The 23,471-nt window shown below is 38.6% G+C and overlaps 1 protein-coding gene across 1 annotated transcript in view; it reads right to left on the bottom strand.

Annotated features, from left to right (window-relative positions):
- Positions 1-294: 294 nt before the first annotated feature.
- Positions 295-23,471, bottom strand: part of DYRK1A (dual specificity tyrosine phosphorylation regulated kinase 1A) — a 145,475-nt gene continuing 122,298 nt past the window's right edge. Inside the window, 15 exon segments of the mRNA XM_032219531.1 lie at positions 295-3,728; positions 4,167-4,291; positions 4,518-4,563; positions 4,565-4,671; positions 4,674-4,824; positions 6,286-6,426; positions 6,526-6,629; positions 6,632-6,671; positions 8,117-8,403; positions 9,399-9,546; positions 10,195-10,225; positions 10,227-10,255; positions 10,258-10,297; positions 10,299-10,384; positions 12,042-12,134. Of these exon segments, the coding sequence (XP_032075422.1) occupies positions 3,102-3,728; positions 4,167-4,291; positions 4,518-4,563; positions 4,565-4,671; positions 4,674-4,824; positions 6,286-6,426; positions 6,526-6,629; positions 6,632-6,671; positions 8,117-8,403; positions 9,399-9,546; positions 10,195-10,225; positions 10,227-10,255; positions 10,258-10,297; positions 10,299-10,384; positions 12,042-12,134 (2,055 nt within the window). The 3' untranslated portion in view covers positions 295-3,101.

The following is a 23,471-nucleotide window of genomic DNA, read 5'->3' as shown; positions in this document are numbered from 1 at the left end:
ATGATGAATGGATTAAGAAGTTCTAAATGTATCTTCTTTTTTTTTCCAAAAATGTATTTCTAATTTAATTCTTTAACTTAGTTTGGGGAAGTACATTCCTGTAGTGCTGTGGCTGGTTTGTAAGCTTGTTGGCAGTATCAGAACTGTTTTACAGTTTGTACAGCTGTGAGATCACTCTTGTTTAGGCACTATATAAATAAAAGAAATATATGAAAAGTACTTAATGTAAAAATGTATACAATTAAAAACTAAAAATTATGCTTTACAGTCAGAATAAAACAGAGAAGAGGTGTGGGCATTTCAAAAAATGTCTTGCTATTTGAATTAAAAACTCAAAATAATATATTACACCTCCAAGTTTTACTTCCATATTCTTAAAATCTGTCTCAAATGTTTCTAATATTTACACGTTACTATAATCATACCTAGCAGACCAGGCCTTGAAGTAGGTTAATTGCATAGGAAGATTTTACTATGTTTACATTTTATCTTAAGTTATTTTTTTAAAGCACAGTAAAGAGTCTGAGGACAAATTATTCAACTGTTTATCATACATAAGACTGCATGACTATAATACAAAGGGCTTGTCTTTTCATTTAACGTTACAATATACACAGCAAGTCCGGACTAGATCTTACAATCTGAACACAGGTATTTAACCTTTTCCATGCTGTTTATGTTTACAATGCACAGAAGTCCTGTAACCAAACTGTGTAGTAAAGCACACAAAACTGGACTGTAACATAACACAGTATGCAGAAGCACTAGAGTTTATGATTTTTCTTTATGTAAATTTAAAAACAGTATTTTTGGTGCTTGTTAAGGTATGGCAACCAGCACAAGAAAAATTACCCATATTTGTTACCCTTATATTCCTAGACAGCAGTACATATTGGATTCCATTTTGTATTGCTAAGCTCAATGCTCCATTGTTGTGATGACAGCCTTTTGCCCAGCAAACATTTTGAACCGCAGAAGTTCAAAAACATCAATTCACAGGCTTGAGATCGCAATATAAAATAAATATGGATACCTTGATAAAAAAGTTGCTTTACAAAAACTCCTTATTTCTAAAGCATTCTTTCATACTTCCACTGCATTCAGCCTCTTTGTTGCCAATATAAGGAATGATTATAAAAAGAAAGAAAAAAATTTGTTCAGGAGAACCAACCTAGTTTGCTATAAGGACTAACCAGTCTGAAGTGCACGGTATTTGTTGAATGGCCTTTAACTGGTTACTGGCAGAGGTAGATTACTGCTTCTGTTCGTGTAAAGGGCAAAACAGTGTTAATCTGGAAAGATAACCACTTATTACCCTAATTCCTCTATTTTATTCACAATGTTCATATTCGTAATTTCAAAAATCTTCAAAAGGGTTCTGAAATTTAGCAACTGCCAAACTGATTAAGGCAGCAGACCTCCTGTTAAGTACAGCCTACTCAGCCTCAGATTTCACTTTTTTTTTTACTTCACTCATCTTAGTGTTTTGGATCTGTTCATGCAATCAAGGTCTTGCCTTCAGGTTTACATTTATGCTAATAAGGGATACAACAAATTAACTGCTGGTTTCATAGCTTCTGGCTTTACTGTCCCTTTTACTTTCAGAAGCTTGAACACATTTATAATGCAACAGATGTTACAGTGTTGAATTAGATGTCCTATCTATCATGTTCAATACACAGACTGTTGTAAATGTATTGGCTATGAATAAACAACAGTTCCAGTTTTGTTTAAGCAATAGTACAGCCATAATTTTCAACTGACATTTAAAAATGGTCTAGTTACACCTTGTGTCAAAGTGCAGAACTGCTACATTATTGGTTACAGACATCTATGTGCTATAAAAACAGCTTTGGTACAATAAATTATCAAAAAAGAAAAAAAAATTGTAAAATTCACAGCATAATTGTGAGGCAAAAAAGCAGTCACATAAAATTCTGCATTTTTAAAAATGTTCAGGTCGAACAGAAGACATCTTTGTGCAGAAGTAACAGTGGAGAAACCACGTGCCCAGAAAAAGCAAAAAGAGGAAGAAGACGTAGGATGAAAGAAAAAAAAGAAAGTGAAAAGCAGAGAGGAACACAGTTGTAGCTATTTTCATCAAAAGCAAACCACTACTCCTGTGACCTTCAACCAATAAGGAAGTCAGCTTTATGACACACGCAAAGTGACCTTGCAATACCTTACAATATGTGGGTCACAAAGTCTATTTTAAAAGAAAGGCCTCTTGAATTACCCATTCTCTGTGTTTTCAGCATTAAGGACTGTCTGCAAAAGCATGTCCCAAAGTGATTGCATCTGAAATGGTAGGCTCTTCTAACTTAGAGTCCAAATCCATAAGGCCAAAGGTTATCCCAAAGACCACCACTTAAGACTTCCCTGGACTGGTCAAGACCAACCTGCTGATTGCTTCTCAGTGCACCTTACTTACAGGACCAGTCTTATTTCAATACTAACTGATTGTAGCCTCAAACATGAGACACAGAATCCCAATATAATTGCTGCTTTGATTCTCAGTAGGTTCAGATAAGGAGTCTTAATCACCGCCACTTAGCATGCTTAATGTGTCTCATGGACACCATTACAACCATCCTTTTTACAGCTAAAGATTCTGTTTTGTAATCTTAGGGTCCCTCTTCCTTACAGTACTGCTTTTTGTGTTCATGTATGTTTAGGGAATGGAAATTCATTATTACTCCCCATCCCTCCCCCTTAATATTAAAAAAGAAAGAAACAAAAACTTCAAAATGCCCATTTATATGATCCTGGGCATGCCTTAAAATATGCTTGCAACTAAGATCAACTCTTGAATTTTCATTCTGTTGAACAAGGGGAAAAATATATATGTGACTTGGTTGTAATAATTAAAACGGGCAAAAAGGTGAGAAATCTTCTCAAAGCTATCTAGGATAGGTATGAACATGGCTCTAAAAACTTCACTGCAATCTGTTCAAGTTTAAAAAAATAGTTAGCTTTGCCCTTCTGTAGCGGTTCAATAAGTCTATCTCCTCCTGATTCAAGCAGCTTTGCACTTTTTTTTTTTTTTTGGAAAAACACCACTTCTATAAAAACACACAAGAAACAAATCTGTTTCAGTTTAGTCACGAGCTGGCCACAGGACTTTGCTGAACACAAACTCCTGTCATGGGAGATTCTTCCCTATCAATTCCCTGTCTCATTGTAAGATGTCCTTCAGTCATGTAATGAGCAGGACCTGTGTTAGCAGAAAACTGGTACGTTGGGTGTCCTGCTGTGCCAGTTTCTTGGTGTGGATTAGAATAGACCGTTAAATTGACGTCCATAGCTCCATTTTGTCCAAAGTCTAACGCGTTAGCAGCCACAGGGCGGTTCTGATAGGCCTGATTGCCTTGATTACCAGTTGAGGAGGAAGATGTAGAGGAAGAAGTTGTTGAGGAAGACAGGGATGTCATGGAGTGGTGACCATGGCCCACCTCCATGGAATCTTGGGTGGACGAGCTGTTTGTTGGAGAATTGTAGACCCTTGGCCTGGTCCGACTACCCAAGGCCTGCTGTCCATGATGATGGTGGTGATGATGGTGGTGGTGATGGTGGTGGTGGGAATTATTTCCATGATGATGATGTAATGCATTTTGTTGCTGAGGAGTAACATGGAAAGAGGTTTCTTGAACTGGATGGTTTTCAACAGTAACTTGTGTAGGAGCTTCAGTTCCTGGCCAACCAAGAGGAGGAGGAAACTGCTGTCGAACCTATAACAACAATACACATACAAACACACACATGAGGGGTTAAGTTATTTTATGTCATCAAATCTAAACAAAGCAGAGTTACATTTGTACTACACTGAACTTGATTTATCTGTTGCCAAAAATATAACTTAAAACTTTAAAAGATGAAATATAGTCATTACTTATTAGTATCTATCTCCTGCAGAAAGTTCTTAGACCTGATTATCAAAAATGCATACGTCAACTGTTCAACAATTTTAACAATGTGATTTAGAAAGAACTATTAGCTTTTGGGCAATTATTTCAGTTTTAATCATATTATCAAATATTATCTGAATGATAAAATAATAGTTGCAGAACTGGTAAAAGATTGTTACTGTAGTGTGATCACGGAGCACAACTATTTGGTTATTTAAGCATGTCAACAATTAGTTAACAGAGACTTCCTTTCAAAACTACCTGAGGACTGTGCGCTTCACAATCCATAGCTTGTACAGCAGCAGTGAAGTGTCCACCACTATGTCGATGCTGGTGTGTTGGATCTGACCGTGCTCTTCCACTGTTGCTTGTCCCCGAAGAGCCACCTTTAATCATAAGCAAAACAAATACGTTGAAGATGATATAATCAGAAATGTTGATGTGACAACAGGAAAGCATATAAGTTCATTACAAAGGGAAAAAAGACTAGCTAGAATTTTAAAAAGGAGAAAGAGAGCCAGATCTAAAATAATATAAAATCATTTTTATGTCTATAGTAAATATTATTCCAATGACTTTATTTACAAAATGTTTTAGGAATCACGCGTGTACCTGAGCTTGAAGATGTGCTAGAAGTGGTTCCTGAAGATTGCGACTGTTTCCATAGCAGGACTTGTAGACACACTGTTACTTGTATTTGTACCTTCATCTGCTGTTTTCTTAAAGAAACTATGCTGCAGAGCATAATAAGGTTGAATTCGGGTTTTGGATCATAATCAAGCATCCTTAAGATGAGGTCTTTAAACTTCAAGTAGTCAGCTACAGTATGACCAGACTCCCCAGCACGACGCCCTCCTGGTCCTCCTGTTTCAACTCCAAGTATATTGTGAAGTTTACGGGTTCCAGGTGGTTTGTACTCCTGTTAGAAAATTAGAAATTCTTTACATTTAGAAAATATAGTTGCATTTTTTATTATTTCAGATCAGTTTGCTAACAATATAAATACTTCCAGTTGTTCTTGTTTTTTTTTTAAAAAAAAAAAACCCTACCCTTGATTTAGGGTATTTTGGTTTTCGTTCTGGGTGTTGGTTTTTGTTTTTGACTCCTGGTGACTGCCTAAATGGGTCCCTGAAGTCCTCAGAGCCAGTTTAGTGTACAGATTAAGGCATCAGGGTAGAAACTGAGAGACCTTGAGTTCTAGTCCTGCCTTAAACACAAAGCCAGTTAGGTGATCTTGGGCCAGTCACTCTCAGGTTTAGGAAGATGATAATGGCAAGACACTTCTGAAACTTTACAACTACAACAGCAACAGCATTATTGTCATTGTGCATCATGTATTCAACAAAATTGGTTGGTTATCAAAATATCAACAATATTCATTTACTTTAAAAGAAAACCTGAGAAACCAAAATAACTTAGGAAGGAACCCCACCCCACCCACCCACCCCCAAAAAACCTGGTCAGGCTGTTAAAAGTAATGGTGAGAAATTTACATGGGAGGGTGGACATCAAATTTGCAAAACTGAGAGTATAAATCTCTTGCCACTTTGACCTAACTAGGGCATGTCCTCCTCCTCTTGTCTGATCTTCCTTAGATATCATCTTTCCCCTCATCTCTGAAGGTATTTCCACATGCCATGACAGTAGATTAATATTATATTTATGTATTACAACAGCCACTCAGAGATCAGATGTCAATGCTTATAAACTATTCCCTTATGAATATTTTATTTATTATTAAATTTATATGCCACAGGATTACCCTGTGATAAGATGAGGAAACAATAAATTTAATAATAAATACAAAATAACACAGAAGTGATTCTGGGTGGCATACAACATTTCCCTATGGTTTCCCTAATTTAGAAGTTTATAGCATGTGAGTTAGCATATGCTGCAGAACAAAAATTAAGTGCAACTTCAGTGTGTGTGTGTGTGTGTGTGCGCGCATACATGCCTACATAGTCTAGTGTCTTAAACTAGTCTAAAACAATATCAGTACATTTTTACATATTTTTAACTTTTGCTTTTATTCTTTTTAGTAAAACCTGTAGAGTAATAATTATAATTATTACATAGTTTATTTCTGATATGTAACTAAAGTGAAGTATTTTTTTACTGAAAACCGATGTATGTTTGTCATTTATTTTACTATTATACTTCCTAATAGTAGGAAGTATGAATAATTAATTACAGAAATTAATAATTTCTCTATGTAGGGAAACTGTTCTCATTTAAATCAGGATTAGCTAACAGTATAAAGTATAGGTTTCCCCTTTCCAGTTGATTCTGATTCTAGGGAACAGTGTTCATCTCTGTTTCTTAGCTAGCATAGTTACAAACAGATTAATCTAGATCAAAGATCAAAATATCTATTTACCCTTTTCCCATCTTTGGTCTTTTTTAAGGTCCAAGAGCCATCTGGCAATTTCTCAAAAAACTTTTTTGCTTTTGGTGCTTGGTCAAGAATATAAGCAGGTGGTATACCCAAAGCCTCCACTATTTTATTCATCTGATCAACCTGTTTCAAATGAGGAAAATCAATTAGAAGTGTAACCAAATATTTAAAACTTAAGAAATAGGCAACTCAGCATAATAAAATTCATGAATATCAGCATACCTCATTTGCTCCACTGAAAAGAGGTTCTCCGGTGTGCATTTCCACTAAGATACAACCAAGGGACCACATATCAATTGCAAGATCATAAGGCATTCCCAATAGCACTCAGGTGATCGATAAAAACGACTCTGGATATATTGATATATCTGCATTTCAGAAACAAAGACATTAAGTAATCCCCCAAAAAAATCTAGTTCGAAAGTAATGATTCTATATTGCACATAATTTGTTTGAATACAAAATAAGGAGAAAAAAATGTTAATGCAACAAAACTTGGTAATAAAAAGAAGCTTAAGTTAAATATGCAATTATACAGCAGAAAATGTTAAAAATACTTTGCTTAATAAACTGCAATTCTGTTTCCTTATTTGTGAAAGATTCATATGATGTTGGGAAACTACCAACCAGGCAAGGGTGGGATGAAGCAGAGCTTAGTCTCAAGTCATTGCATAGCTTGGACTGACCACACACCCACACACACACACACACACACACACACACACACACAGGCACACACCTGCTCTCTCTCACATACACAGCTACTTGCTACCAGATTCTAAACAACTTAATAAAATAAGCCTCCTTCAAGCAGAGTTCAACTTCAGGTGATGCAGGGGACATATCTATATATTTTAATAAAGAGAATCTATTTAATTCAAGGTTGAACTATAGAGCTGTTTGCTTCCAGACCTTTTTATACCCAAGTAGATAACATCATCAGTGTTAAATAAGTGTAGAATTTGCTCCCTGTTTATGTACAGTAGGAAACAAAAAGACTAGAACATATCCTCTCCAGCAACCAACACTCAGATAATCAGGGAATATATCAGGCAAACAATCGACTAGAAAACTATACTTGAGGATTTACAAGAAAAAAATCATACCCACATCAATATTGGCAGGGCAAGATACTCTTACACTCACTAGTACTGATGATATTGCTTAATTGGGTAATGAAACTTCTTCAAGCAAACAATCAACCCCAGAGAGCAATAAGGACTCCACATCTATATATTTTCTTAACAATATGAAAGTGGTTTGCTGTGACCTCTTTCGGATGGTTTTTTAAAAAACTAAACAAACTAGTTTACAGACTTAGAATTCCATTCAAGAATCCTTGACTCAAACCTTAAAAGCATAACTTCAAGAAACCTTAAAAACAAAAACAAAACTCTGTCCTTCTGCTTTCTGAAACAGAATTACTCTGCTATTTGAGCCATCAAAACTATGCACTGGCAAATATATGTTTTTATTTTATTTTATTTAAATGCAAAACTAACACTCTGGTTATGATTTAGAAAAGAGTTCAACAGAGCTTAACTGTGCACTACACTGCAAACAGAATTATCATTTACTACTATGGAGATTGCAGCCACATTGGATATACTGTATACTGTACATTCTGAATGCTTAGTTAGGAACATGCAGAAATATGGGTAGTCCCTTTATTGCTAAAAACATTTGGCTTATTTTGTCCTTATGTAGTAATTAGCAGTATATAAAATTATTTTTGGAGTATACTGATTTATTTAAAATATAAACAAACAAAACAACAAGCAATATTGAAATATCTTGATGTGATAATACTTACCCTCTGTCCAAGCTGGCAAGAACTGCCAAAATCAACTATTTTGATCGCGCTTCGTTTGGGGTTACATAGCAAGATGTTCTCAGGTTTTAGATCACAGTGAATGATACTAAGTTCAGGAGTTGCAAGAAAAAGCAGTGCAGTACACATCTGTTGTGCAAACTTTCGGGTCAAGTTCAATGAAACCCCTCTGAAATTTGTATTCCGTAGAAGGTCATAAAGATTATAGGAGAGCATTTCAAAAACTAAACAGAGATGGTTTCGGAACATAAAATGACGCTTCAAATGTACTGAAAGAAAAAAAGAGGTGGAAGATGTTAAGAGCCGAGGTGGTGCAGTGGTTAGAGTGCAATACTACAGGCCACTTCAGCTGACTGCTAACTGCAGTTCGGCGGTTCAAATCTCACCAGCTCAAGGTTGACTCCGCCTTCCATCCTTCCGAGGTGGGTAAATGAGGACCCAGACTGTGGGGGCAATATGCTGACTCTGTTAAACCGCTTAGAGAGGGCTGAAAGCCCTATGAAGCGGTATATAAGTCGAATTGCTATTGCTAAATTACAGGTATAGTGTCAAACTTTTAAGCATCTCCCTAAGGAAGTTATTGCTTCCAAAGGTTGTCCCCCCCAACCCCCCCTTTAAAAAAAGTATAACTGTAAAAGTTCCTTTTGGAAAAAAGTTATAGGTAATTTATTTCTTTGAAAATCACATGATGCTAAAATTAAATGGTGGCACTTATTTTTCTAAAAAGTACAAACTGTACCCTCATTTATAGACTTTCTATGCTTGAGGCTTCAGGTTTCTGATCACTACACAACCTTCTTCTTAAACTATTTGAAATTAGACTAAAATTTAATTGACTAAATGCACAACTAAAGTATATACTGCGCCAGTACAAAGAGAATATGTGCCTTTATTTTTCTTGTCTAGAATTAAGGATGTATGTAAAAACAAATTTCATTACTGCAGCTTTACAATCGCCCTTATACATAATATTTGATTCTGCAACAGAATGCACAGCAGAATAATTAAACCATTCTGAATTACATAAAGTTAACTTTAGTACAGAACTGCCATTAGTTCAGAGAAAGCTACTTTTTAAATTTCATATTTAAAAAGGTTTTAAAAATTGCCTATACTGAGTGTTTCCCTGTCTTAGTGCCTCATGACGTTTTGATAGTTTCATCTACAGGAAATATATTATAACCTCAAAAGACAATGAAAATAGATGGTTGATCATTATAAAAACTAAGACAGTCAAAAGCTATCTCTCGAAAAGATAAATTACCTATGTAATATTTCATTTCTGTGTCATGTTTGTTCATAAGCTCGAGAAGTCGCACTTCAATTTGGGCTTGATTTAGGAAAGCCTTCTTGTTCTTTATAATTTTAATAGCTACCCACTCCTGTTCCACACGGTCATATGCCTTTACAACCTGTAGAAATGTAATGCAGAAATGTAGAAAAGAAAACACAAAATAGATACAACTGCATGTTAAAGCAAAAAGACAAAACAATTATGAAATAAAACACCTTCTATAATCAACAGAACTTCTTTAATACTAATGTATTTGTGTAGAAGATAAAACAGTCCAGATTTTGAAAGGAGGAAAAGAACTTGAACATTTTTGGAATTAATTAGTGATTAAACGTTTTTCTAAAATTCTTTATTTGTCAAACTTACCATGAAAATCTAACACTTAAAACTACTTAACTAATCCGAAAGTAAAAAGAATTGAAATAGGACTTTGGTCAGATCTGCACAGAATTTCTAGTGAATAGTTTCTGTGAGGACATATGCATACTGTATTGTTGCGTTATATATTGGTAGGCTATTAGGAAGTAGAATGTAATATCTGTCCTATCAAATCTATGAAAAATCTATACCTCTATTCAGACCTGTGCACATCAACATATTAAATCAAGGTAGTATAACGGAAAAAAATTGGGTTTTCTTCCCCACCACCATCAGTCTAAAAAAACCCCCCCAAAATGGATTGTGAAGAGGTATATCAAAAACCACCCATATGTGACTTGGATAGGATAATGCTTGAGTTGCTTTTATTCAAATATTCAATCATTACCTGTCCAAATGAACCTTTGCCTATTAAGAATCATTTCATAACGATCCATCCATTTTTCCTCCTCCCATTTTTCACAATGTAGTCATAGTTGTCATCATCATATCACATTATAAACCTTCCGCTCTTTTTTGTGACTAGAATCATCTCCTTGTCCCTGTTGATGTCGTCGCTTCTTTTTTGCATAGTAAACCTGAGGTTAAAATGCAATTATTGCATAACCAGTTTGTATCATACACTATTGCAAAAAAGATTGAAAAAACGGTCTTATTTCTTTTGACCCCAAAATAAGCACTGGCCTTATTTTGGGATGGTCTTAGTATTTTTGAAGTGCGGAGCCGGTGAGCGTGGTCACCTCATGGTTGCTGCTGTGTTGCAATATTTTCAGGGAGGGCTTATTTTCGGGGGAGTACTTATTTAAGGTCATGCGCTCAAAAGCCTGATTGGGCTTATTATCCAGGGAGGTCTTATGTTGGGGGGATAGTGTTAATTTAATTGGTAATAAAATGATAAAATGATGATTAAAAATAAAATGGTGATATTGGTGATATTAATCATTAGATGGTTACATTTTTATTTTATAGCATAATTTATTTAGTTAAAAGGACTTATACAGGAGTATGGATATTGTTTCAGTAACCTTGACCATCTGCTCTGAAAGCAAATCTGGAGCTGCCTGAAACATAACAGCTTCATACAAGTTCAGTAAATCAAAGAAGCTTGAAGCACAAAACTTGCAAAAGCAGACATAATTTTAAAAGGTGCAAAGAAATATATGCTTCATAGTTCAACCTATATGACTTAGTCCTCTATTTTATTACTAGAACATTGCTCTCCTCTGTTCTAAATGTAGTTTGGATAATTTTCCTCAGAAACCAATGGAACAAGTACAATGTTGTTGACTCATCTGTTTAACTGAATTTTCCTTATCTATTTTTAGGGCTTGAGTGAATAAAATATCATTTTTATAGTCTGTTATTTAGGTAGTAATACTGAACTTTTAACCACTTAATAACAAGAGTCCTGATTTTTACATTATCGACCAATTGATGTTTAGACAAGGGACATTCTTTAATGGCAGAGAGAAAGGGAGGACTGTAGAACAGTTTTAGGGAGTAAAGATTTAGTGGCTTTGTGATGGCTGGAATCTGGACACAAGAAAAAAACATTTCTCTAATTTCTACTTGGCTTAGAGAAAAGAAGGGAAATCCAGGGTTGCAAAGCTTTACAAATAAGAATATCGGCTATGTTCTATGAAAGAAAGTTTTTCTATGGTGATGAACATTTTTCTACCCTCTCAGAAATAAGTCTAAACACTATCTGTCATTCAAGTGAAGTGGATAAATCAACCTTATGGTATTTTATTTCATCTCAAACTTTTCATTCATAAAATAAGACAGTAGCTTTTCTTTTTTTTTTAGCAGACAAATATAACATCTTTGCAACAGTATAATTTCAAAACAGAAAAAAAAATTAATACAAAATTAGAAGAAAAAGAGAAAAAAGAGCAGACAGTAGCCATTCATACAATTCATGAAAATAAATATATGCAAATGAGAAAGGAAGGAAGGAAGGAAGGAAGATTTTAAATACCATTCTAAGCAGCTTTTTCCTTTTCTAAAATGCTACTCATGTATTCTTTTGAAGACTATCTCTCCACTCAACAGTTTTATTAATATAAATTTAGAAAACTTTTTTTGTATTAAACATTTAATGTCCAAAGAAATGCATTACAACAGAATAAGACTATATATTTAGCTTGCATTTTAGTATTAGTAAACACATTCTAGTCACAATAAACAAACTTATATCAAAAGAAAAGTTAACTCAATGAATTATGCAGAGTTTACCTCATTAATATGTTTGTATGTTTTGATCAAATCCACAGACAGTTTCCTTAAAGGAGCAGCTGCTGGATCACGGAAAGTTAGTGGCATTCGCCTCTGTAAAATAACAATATCACATATAACCTTAATCAATTAAAATCAGAACGTTATTATTTAAAAATAATGGATTATACATTATGTTTATCAAAAGAACAACCAGAAATATATTTAAAAAGCAAAACATTTAAAAAGACTGGTGCTAAAATTTATCTTACTAATATATATATATAAAAACTCCTCAGCTTTCACTCAAAGTTAATATTATGGTATGATTTTAATAGTTTGATTATACTCAATAAGCAATGTCTATTTTTCATCTATGAATGTATAGTAGATTTTGGTTTTAGTTGCCCTTTTCTGAGATTCTTCTGTTAAAAATAGAATAAGACTAAATTGCTTTTTTTGTTACAAAAAATAGGGCAACTGTTTCTAAAGCATATGGATTTTTTTTGAAGAAATCCTTTCAAATGATAAAGGTATCCCTTTCAAGTCTATCGTAATATTACACCAAGAATTCCAATGAACAGATATGAACTCTGTCCTTATAAATGCAGATTGTCCTTAATCCTTAAATTTTGGAATATGGCCATTATTCAATCAAAATATGCATAGGAGCTGAGACTTGGAGATAGTGACTGAAGTAGCTTTCCCTGGTGGATTTCAACACCAGAATCTTTCACCTAAACAGCTACTATCCAAAGAAAAGCTGTTCTAGTAATTTCTACAGGTTTGCATTACTGTATCTTGAAAATACAACTACAGTTTTACATGTTACTTTTTTTCCAAGCAGATCAAACTCTGCCCAGAGGTGACTTCCTGCCATGCTGAAGTATTTTATAAAACAGGGGCTTCAACTCAGAGGCATACAGAATGGACATTATAAGATGCAATCTCAAATAACTTGAATATAGAAGCAGAGACTTTGAAATTTGATAGACAAAATGAAAGATGCCAATTTTAAGCAGACTACATTGACAGTATTAGCAATGATCTTAAAAGTTCTAATGCAAAGCAGGTAACATACAGACTTAAGAATCCTTAACTGAAACTGCTGAAATCTAATAGCAAAGTACACAGGATCAATTGCCAGTTTAAACATTTAGTTGTTTTAAAATGTAGAATGGGATTGAAGTTTTAAACACAATTTGAACATCTACCTCAAAGAGTTAAGGAGAAAAAAAAATCTGGAAGATCTTTGGCCCTCTCACTTGCACCCTATTGTATAATCCTGTTTAGTATATGTAGGTTTAAGGGCCAAAATAGTGTGCTACCTTCAGTTATGGAACCAAATTAACAGTAATAGCAATAGCACATACACATATATCACTTCACCGTGCTTTACAGACCTCTGTAAGCGGTTTTACCATGTCAGCATATTGTTGCCAACAATCTGGGTCCTCATTTTATTGCCCTCAGAAGGATGGAAGGCTGAGTCAACCCTGAGCCGCTCAGAATCAAACTCCTGGAGTAAACAGTGAGTTAGCCTGCAGTATTGCATTCTAAGCACTGAACCACCATGGCACTTATTAAACACTATTCTAAATCATTTGGGGCATTTGAGAAATGTTACCCCTCATATATGCTTACTTATTAAAATCTACTGAATGGGCTCAACTTTTGTGTCCATTATTCAGAGGACTTTCAAAACCCTGATATATTGATTATTACCTTGTTGGTTCTGATTTATCATACTACCAAACTAACTGTTTCCCTCAAGTTTTATGTGGTATTGAGACATGCAACATTTTAAAAGTTAAGATGAATCCTTTTTATGTAATTCCCTTAGACATTTTATAAGAATAATCAGATTACTCAAGTCCTTTTAAGAATAAGGACACCTCAACATGAGGACTCCATCAGACTGAAAATACAGGTGGACCCTGAATTAATGAAAACTCATCCAGCAATTTCAAAGGTACAATGGCATTGAATGAGAGGTACTTATGACTGGTCCTCAAAGTTCCAGCCATCACAGCACTCCATGGTCACAAGATTGCAATCCAGGTGCTTGGCAAACAGATCACACTTACGATAGTTGCAGTAATCTACGATCACATGATCACTATTCAGGAGTTGCAAATTTCTGTTAGCTTCCCCCAAGTTGTAAGGAAATCTTTGTTTAACAAAGGCAACAGGGACCTGCCAGGATTGCTATGTCATATTTTATGACCGCATATTTAATAACAGAAATTCCAATCGCAATCACTATTGCAGCCCCCCATTTTCTGTTTTTTCATGACAATGGAGACTTGATGGCTGAATAGATTTATTTCTGGTGTGTTTGAAATTCTATATTCTAATCTGCACAGTCACTGGGAATTGGGTGATCTACAAACTGTATTAATAAACAAATAAATAAATTAAAAATAAATAAATTAAAATAAATAAATTTCTAATATAAAGTTTAGAAAAATAAACTGGCCAGAAGTCTCCATAGGGACAGAATTCATGCTAGTTAAAAAATCATTCTGTGCTCTGGATGAGAACACCGAGGAAACACTGTTTCGGGTTGACAGAATTGCTCTGTTAAACAAAGAGCGCAAAAAAAGCAGTTCCAACGCAGCAAAGACCTTATACAATCCAATTTGAAGAGGGAGATAGCCCCAGATGAGAAGGCTGAGTCCGAAGCATCTCGACAGTCATATGTAGCTCCCTCTCATGCTCCCAAGAAAGCGCCCTCATCCAATCCCAAGGACAAGAAGGCTGAGTCGGTAACATCTCGACAGTCACATGTAGCTCCTTCTCATGCTTCCAGGAAAGCGTCCTCATCCAACCCCAAAGACACATCAGAAACAAACGCCAGATCTGAAGTGTCTCATCGTTCGCGAGCACCATCTCAGTGGTCAGATGCAGCCCCCTCTCACGCTTCTAACAGGACATCCTCATCTAGCCCAAAAGTTACACAGGGAGAAAAGACCGCATCAGTGAAGTCTCATCGTCCACACATGACATCTCAACAGTCACATGCAGCTTCCTCCCATGCCTCCAGAAAGGCCTCATCTTTCCGATCAAAGGCAGGTAGCAGCGTCTCACAGCAACCTTCCCGTTACAGCCACAGGTCACGGGTATCTACAGCTGGAAAAGCACTAATAGAAGCTGAGATGGCAGAGATGGATCTAGAGACAGCAAAGGAAGAGCAGCTGCTGAAGGAAAGGTTGGCAACCGTGGAAGCAGGAAGGGCAGCTGCAGAAACCAAACTCAGGCAGAGAAGGCAGCAGCAGAAGCAGAGAGTGCCAAAGTTAAGGCTCAACTGGAATACCTTCAGTGCAAGTGGGAAGCGAAAGAAAGACAAATACGGGCCAAAGTTCTACAGATGAAGGCTAACTGTTCCTCCCTCAACTTCAGTCCTAGGAAGCTGGAAAAAGATAACCAGCACAAGCATGTTAAGGCCTGCATGGATGACCCAAGCCCACCACAACAGGAACAAGGTGGAAAATCTCGATCTGGATCACAAGACACAATACTCGACAGTCTCATCAATGTCCAAAACGAAGAAACGCACGGAAGTGCACAGCTCCCACTGCCACCGTTACTAGAATGGGACAACCCACCAGATGATCGTAATCAGATTGTGACACCAGAGGTAGCAAGCATCCCACCTCACCTGAAGCACATGAGTAAGCAATCTCCTGTTCTAGATCCCAAAGCCGAAATCCTGCTCTTGCCAGGAACAGACTCCTCCAACGCTTTCATCCCTCAACAAGTGGTCAAAGGTCCAAAGGACTCCCCATCTGCCCTCGAGACAGAACTTGGAAGGGGCATCTTTGGGATGGTGTATGTCGATCGACCACAGGTCCCAACCTGGACAAACATCTTCACAACTTCCACTCTCAGTAATGGAAGAACATCCCACTTGAAACCAGGCCAAGAACATTTCACGACCTCATCGATTGAGCCAGTTTTAGGAGCAACAGTGTTCCAGACCAGCAAAGAAGACAATGGCTTGGCCTTGTCAATAGAGAACAAAGAATTTCTGAGGTTCATGGTCAAGGAGTTCCTACAGGGGACCACCAAGATTTGGATGGCTCCAATGCCTCTTTGCATACCAGGGCAACAGTTGCCAAAAAACTGTGAGCAGCCCCTCTCTTGCCTCTTCAATCTGGGACAAATCGTGAACAAGATGGTCCAGAACAGACACGCAGAACTTGCTCCACCTCTAGAAGTTGATGAAGAATACTGGCACTCACCATCCTTTAGAAAGTGCCAGCCACAAGAGCCAGACCAGATTCGAGAACCTTTCGATAACAGCGTGCAATCCCAAGGTCTCTCTCTGAATAAAGCGCTCTTCAAAAGTCCCAACCTCGCCAACAGTCGACTCAGCATGCTCATTCAGCCCAGAAAGGAAGCTGACAACATCCAGCAGATGTTCAACTTATTCTGTGTCAGAGAAAACCATCAAAGTTATCTATGTTTCATGTGGTCCAGCAACGAACAGCACAACCGACAGAAGCAAGAACGGCCAATATGGCGAGAACCCCTGAGTTGTCTCCAAGGCGTTCCTATCCAACTCAAGTACGTTCTCACCTTGCCTATCGCCACAACGAAGGCGGTAACAGCTGTAGGATACATCAAGATCAAAGGTGGGGAGAACAACGTTCACATTGTCTACGGTGGGGAGAACAACATCCACATCAGTCTCATCATGGGAAGGGTGAAACTAGCACCACAACTACCCGTCAACCAGTCCCAAGAATCAACTCGCTTCAAACAACTCCCCAGACGGAAGCCTCTCATGTTGGGCTTAGCAGTAATCATCTTCACCACCCTCGTGGTTGAGGGTGCAGCCATCATCAACTCTCAAGCCTTGGTTCCAGAGTTTTTGGATCCTGAAATACCAACTGCCCTTACCCCAGCCACCTTACTGACCCAGAAGACAGGTGACTGGCCAGAACCATCAGGGAACTTCATTCCCAGATACATGTATTGGAACTTGTGGCCTAAGGGACTTGTGTCCACGGGAACTCATGGCCTATGGGACTTGTGCAACAAGCCCCACCCTGTAATGATGAACTAGTTCATCAGATGGAGGCTCAGGTTGCAAAGCAGATTTCCACCAAAAAACTCTACATCAGACCAATCAGCGACCCAGAACTGTTGCCACAAAAGACTGAACTAGAAGATTGAACCTCAAGCTTTGCATGCTTTGTGTTTTCATGATTGGTTGCACTGTTTGATGCTATGCCTTGTGTATCTCAGTTAGTTAGGCAGTCAGTTTGCATTTTTATGCCATGCCTTTGTTTATCTTTAGTTAAAGGTTAGTTGATAATGGAATTTATAATTCCAGGTGGGGAGTGTGCTGTCCCAACAGTATACAGCTAATTTAAAAATTAGAAGCTGTCTCCTTTAAGCAACTATCTCATGGGAAATGCAACTACCTTGTGGGAAATGTAGTCCCATAACATGTGACCACATCTGTGCTCCCTGATTGGGCAGTGGGGTATTTTGCCCGGGAAATTGTTTTATTATTGCGCACTCACTAAATCGCCATCAGCACTAGCAGAAGCAGCTTTGTACCAGCAGCATGGGTTAGAGGAATTAATGTCTTTTTACACTACGTGAAGGGACAGATCAGGGAAAGTCAGAAGAACCTCATTACTGAACTGTAAGTTTTGTTATTAAGGATTCCTGACAATAAACGTGATCTGAAAGATATTCCCAAGCGTGGAGTTAACTGGCTGCCCAAGCAGAACCCACATTGCCCGGGGCAGAACACATACTTTTTTCCAGCAAAAACAGTGAATGTTGGGTTTCTACGTTCAATAAAGATGCAACACAATAAACTATTTTATGTGTTGTTTAATCACAATCAACACACAGATAACACTGTTTATAGCACTTAGATAAAACTCAAATGACATTTGAGATCACAGTACTGCAGAATTATAATTCTAAGGGGTTCACAATGATTCTTTCATTCTATTGGTGTAGAAAGCAAAGATACACTATGGTCACAATCCATAAAAATCCATATCACTTTCCACAAACTCTGACAGCCTTATAAAACTTGAATGTTGATGTTTAATGTCTGCATGTCCAGAACAGTATGTAATCTACCGGTATGTAATCGTCGCACAGCACTGCAGTTTAACATCTTGATAAATACAAGTAAAGTGAGTTGCCAAATATTTTACTTTGACATTTTGAACATGAAATGTGTGATTCTTCCATTTCAAATGCAAAAACTGCTGTGCTGAATCTATACATATAAAAGCAAAATACCACTCATGCATCATCATGGATATCCAGAACCGTAAAGCCTACAAACGTCAAATTTGCCACGTATGTTCCTCTTAGCTTCTAGGTGCTCACTAAGAAAGGTTTTTTTAAAATGACCACCAGAGCATTAGTATTTCCTATATTATTATTAACACACTCTCATGCTAAGGAGTTCTACTCCCTCTCCCAACCTGAAAAGAAATCTGTTCCAAATGCAAAACATAAGTAGAAGAGAGGAGATTCAGTTTCAGTTTTACTTTCACAGCAGGAAGCAGTTGTACTACAGAACAGTTGAGCTGAGCCACCGCCAGGCTTCTTCCTGCTCACACAGCAAATACTGTTTCACTTTCAAAACAGCCCTCTTATGCTAAGGAGTTCTACTCCCCCTCCCCACCTCAAAAATATGTTCCACGCTCTAATGCTAAGGAGTTCTACTCCCGCCCCCCACCTCAAAAGAAATCTGAGGAGTTTCAGTTTCAATCTAATAATCCCTATGTTAATCAGTCATAAATGAGATCAATGCCTTGGCCTAATAAGTATTTGTCTGGTTTTAAATATGAACCTCAGATTGATTACTCCAGGGATAAGATTGTTGATCTCAGACCCCAGTTACCCTGTGCCTGGTGCTGTGCTCTAACGTGGCAGGACAAGAGTCCCAGGATGTGCTGCAGTGGTGGTAAAATCCACCTCCCTCCCCTTCATGCCCTACCCTGAACCCTTACACAGTCTTCTCACCCATCAGCATCCAATGGCAAAGCACTTTCTTTCAGCTGTCCGGAAGTACAAGGGATGCTTCCAAATGACATCTTTTGGAGCCAGAGAGGTGAAGGAGGGAAATTTTATGCCAACATTCAAAGTGCAGGGGCAGGTCTACCACAGGATAGGGAGTATCATGGCGGGGCCTCAGCAACAGCATTCATTTCTCCATATATACTTTGTTGGTGATGATGACAATAGAAAGACATCCGTTGTGGAATCTACCCAGGCGTTAATCCACAACTGGTTAGCCAACTACTGAAGTTGCTGCGTGAACACAAGTATATTCTGGAACTGCTGTTGATTCTGTTCCTAAGGGCCACAAGGACTTGCAAGTGGTGATTAACAGCAATAGGAAGCCATTTCAATGCCCCCATGACAGAAGTGGCTGTTCTCAGGATTTTGAGAAGAGAGATATGGTTCTCCATAGCAGGGGCAACAGGTTGTTATGAATCAGTGAGATGCACCATGTCTATGACACTCTCCAGTACCCTCTGATGTTCTGCTATGGAGAAGATGGCTATTACATCAATATACCTCAGTCCGACCCCAACAGAGCCCAACACTAAGGTTCCTCTCAAGAAGATCGTGTCTGCTGCTGCATTTTACAGCTACAGGATAATGGAATGTGAAGACGAAGAATGCTACCTACTGCTGCTCCAGTTCAGTAGCGAAGAATGGGTATCCAACAGACTAGTGTGAAATAAGACTGCAACATTTTAAAATGAGTGCTCCAGCCTTAGAACACCTTTTTCAAGTTTAGTTACATCTGTAATCATGTTACATAGTTTTTAAAAATTGAAATGTTTCAAAGTTTAATGTATTATATACTTCTCAAGGTTTACCTCTAAATGCCAGTAGACTAGAAAGACTGACACTTCATGGCACTTAGAAGGATTCTCTCTCTCTCCATTGTATCTACCAAGAATTCACGTATTCTCTTCCTCTTTACTTCCTCTTAGTGCTTCAGGTGTAGAGGGAGATACAAGGTTCTGGTTTTTGCTCTTCTGGCAGCCTCAACCATCGTTAATTGATGTTCTAGTTTGTCGTTGAAGTTGTCACTCCATCTTTTTCTGGGTCTGCCTTGTGTTCTTTGACCTCCTCTTCTTTTTGTATATGCCTTGTAAGCTATGGAATTTCACAACATCCTCTCCAGGTAAGCAAACCACTTTATTTGTTGTATTTGTATGCAGTCTAAGTCTATGTCAATTTCTCTTATGGTTTCATTTCTGATTTTATCTTTCTGGTTACTCCAGCAGCTTTCCTCAAACATCTCATTTCTGTGATGACTAACTTTCATTTACATTTTATTCTAAGTGCCCATGTTTGGTACTGGTAACAATAGGTAGGGATGTACAGTACATGCTGTGTATGAGATGCTTCTTTGTGCTGATAGGTATTGCTTTATGTTGTAGGAGTGGAGCAAGTTGTCCCAATACTTGGTTTGCTTAACTATTGCATTGTGTGTTAAATTTCGTTGTCCATTATTACCATCATACATGAATGTTGTTTCCAGAATTGAACTGTTTGATATTTGTTTTATGCTTGTTTTTCTGTTACTATGTTTAGGGTATACTTTTCTCTTCCAATTATCATTACTATCTATTTTCTCTTTGCTGATTCTCCTATTATTTGTCTTGTGATCTTGACCATAAGAGGTTTGTTGCAACATGCTATCAATGGCCTAAATCATTGCAAAAGTAGTTCATTTATATTTTTTTCATTCCTGAATTTGGTTCTTTGCTTATACTTCAATGTGGGTGATAAGCAATAGTGGTAATAGTATATATCCCTGCTTTACTCTGGATGTTATTGTTAAAAGCAAAGATTGCTAGGAGTAGGCGAAGCTTGGGTGTACCATGCTTGTACCATAGACCATTATGGCAGCCATGAAGGCCATCTTGAAACAGCCTGCCTAAAGGGACTTGGGCGAAGTTACGACAGCCCCAAAAAGCCAGCAATGGATAATATACTGCTACAGAAATTATAATAAGATACAAATGGATCTGAGTAAACAAAAAGCTATCTTTGCCATCCAAGCTGGTTGAATACAATTGTTCTGATGGCTAAGGAAGGAGACTATATTGATTGTTGTTGATTAATTTTATATTTCATCTGTAGAATATGTTAATAGATGGTCCCTTTTTAATTATCCTAACTGGGATTGAAAACATCATTAAGCAAAACAGCATACAACTCTGCTAACAATGGTAGTTTCAGTAATTCTAATTGTGCTCATTAAAGAAGGCATTATATGACCTCTTGCTGGCTTCCGTACTGACTTTGTTAGAAGCCAATTAGGAAGATTGCAAATGGCAATCGTGTGGTTGTGGGACGCTACAACAGTTATAAATGCGAGGGTTAGTCATATGTCACTTTCAGTGCCATCATAATTTTGAACAGTCATTAAATTAATGGTGAAAGCAAACATTATCTATATATGGTTTTTATATTGTACTCTGAGGTTTTTAAATACTTCTTAAATTACTGTAAGCTACCTGAGATATTATTTGAGATTGGCAATCATAAAAATAGAAATAATTCATAAAATAAAATAGTGATTCAAGTAATTTATCTGCTTTATTGATTTGATTTTTTTTTATTTGTTTATTATTTATAGGCCGCCCTTTTCCCTGAGGGGACTCAGGGCGGCTTACAATTTGTGGGGAGGGGAATACAAGACAAGACATGAGACAATACATAAGTAAAAATAGAACACAACATTCATTCATCATTCGGGTGGGGACGGATTAGAATCTTTATCCCCAGGCCTGACGGGATAGCCAGGCCTTGAGGGCTGTGCGGAAGGTCTGGACGGTGGTGAGGGTGCGAATCTCCACGGGGAGATCGTTCCAAAGGGTCGGAGCTACTACTGAAAAGGCTCTCCTCTGCGTAGTTGCCAGTTGACACTGACTGGCGGATGGAACTCGGAGGAGGCCTAATCTGTGTGATCTAATAGGTCGTAGGGAGGTAATTGGCAGGAGGCGGTCTCTCAAGTACTCAGATCCACTACCATGAGGGCTTTATGGGTGATAAGTAGCACCTTGAAGCGCACCCGGAGATCAACAGGTAGCCAGCGCAGCTCGCGAGGATAGGTGTTATCGTGGGCGAACCGCGGTGCGCCCACAATCACTCGCGCGGCTGCATTCTGGACTAGCTGAAGTCGCCGGATGCTCTTCAAGGGCAGCCCCATGTAGAGCACGTTGCAGTATTCCAGCCTAGAGGGTCACAAGGGCCCGAGTGACCGTTGTGAGAGCCTCCCGGTTCAGGTTAGGGTCGCAACTGGCGCACCAGGCGGAACCTGGGCAAATGCCCCCCTGGTCACAGCCGACAGGTGGTGGTCAAAGGTCAGCTGTGGGTCCAGGAGGACTCCCAAGTTGCGAACCCTGTCTGAGGGGTATAAATTTGGCCCCCCAGCCTGAGTGATGGAACACTAGCCAAATTATTGGGAGGGAAACACAACAGCCACTCGGTCTTGTCCGGGTTGAGTACCAGTTTTGTAGCTCTCATCCAGTCCCTAACGGCTTCGAGACCCCGGTTCATCACGTCCACCGCTTCATTGAGTTGGCACGGGTCGGACAGATACAGCTGAGTATCATCCGCGTAGTGGTGGTATCTTATCCCGTGCCTCCGAATGATCTCGCCCAGCGGTTTCATGTAGATGTTGTAAATAGTAGAGGGGGATAAGACCGAACCCTGAGGCACCCCATATGTTAGGGGCCTAGGGTCGATCTCTGCCCCCCAACTAACACTGACTGCGACCTGTCCGAGAGGTAGGAGGAGAACCACTGCAAACAGTGCCTCCCACCCCCCACCTCCCGCAGTCGTCGCAGAAGGATACCATGGTCGATGTATCGAAAGCCGCCGAGAGGTCAAGGAGAAACCAGGATGGATGCATGCCTCCATCCCTGGCTCTCCAGAGATCATCGGTCAATGCGACCAAAGCGGTTTTCTGTGCTGTAACCAGGTCTGAAGCCGGACTGGAAAGGGTCAAGGTAACTAGCTTCCTCCAAGGACCGTTGAAGCTGGAAGGCCACCACCTTCTCAACAACCTTCCCAACAAAGGGGAGGTTGGAGACTGGACGGTATTGTTAAGAACGGCTGGATCCAAAGATGGTTTCTTCAGGAGGGGTCTCACCACCGCCGCTTTAAGTGCGCGGGGAGTGCCCCTCCCGAAGGGAGGCGGTATGACCGCCTGGATCCAGCCTTGTGTCACCTCACTGCTGTTGGCAACCAGCCAGGAGGGACACGGGTCCAGTACACAAGTGGAGGCACTCACAGCTCTTATGGCCTTGTCCACATCCCCAGGGCAACATCCTGAAACTCAACCCAGAGATGGTCTGCCAATTTATCCCCTTGTGCCTCGGCTGGATCTGCAAAGGTGGAGTCCAATCCGACCGAAACCGAGCAACTTTGTCGCTA

The sequence above is a fragment of the Thamnophis elegans genome, chromosome 6, assembly GCF_009769535.1.
Source record: "Thamnophis elegans isolate rThaEle1 chromosome 6, rThaEle1.pri, whole genome shotgun sequence".
In the NCBI taxonomy this organism is placed as follows: domain Eukaryota; kingdom Metazoa; phylum Chordata; class Lepidosauria; order Squamata; family Colubridae; genus Thamnophis; species Thamnophis elegans.
Note: the sequence above shows the minus strand (reverse complement) of the source record. Positions and strands in the feature narration are given on the sequence as shown.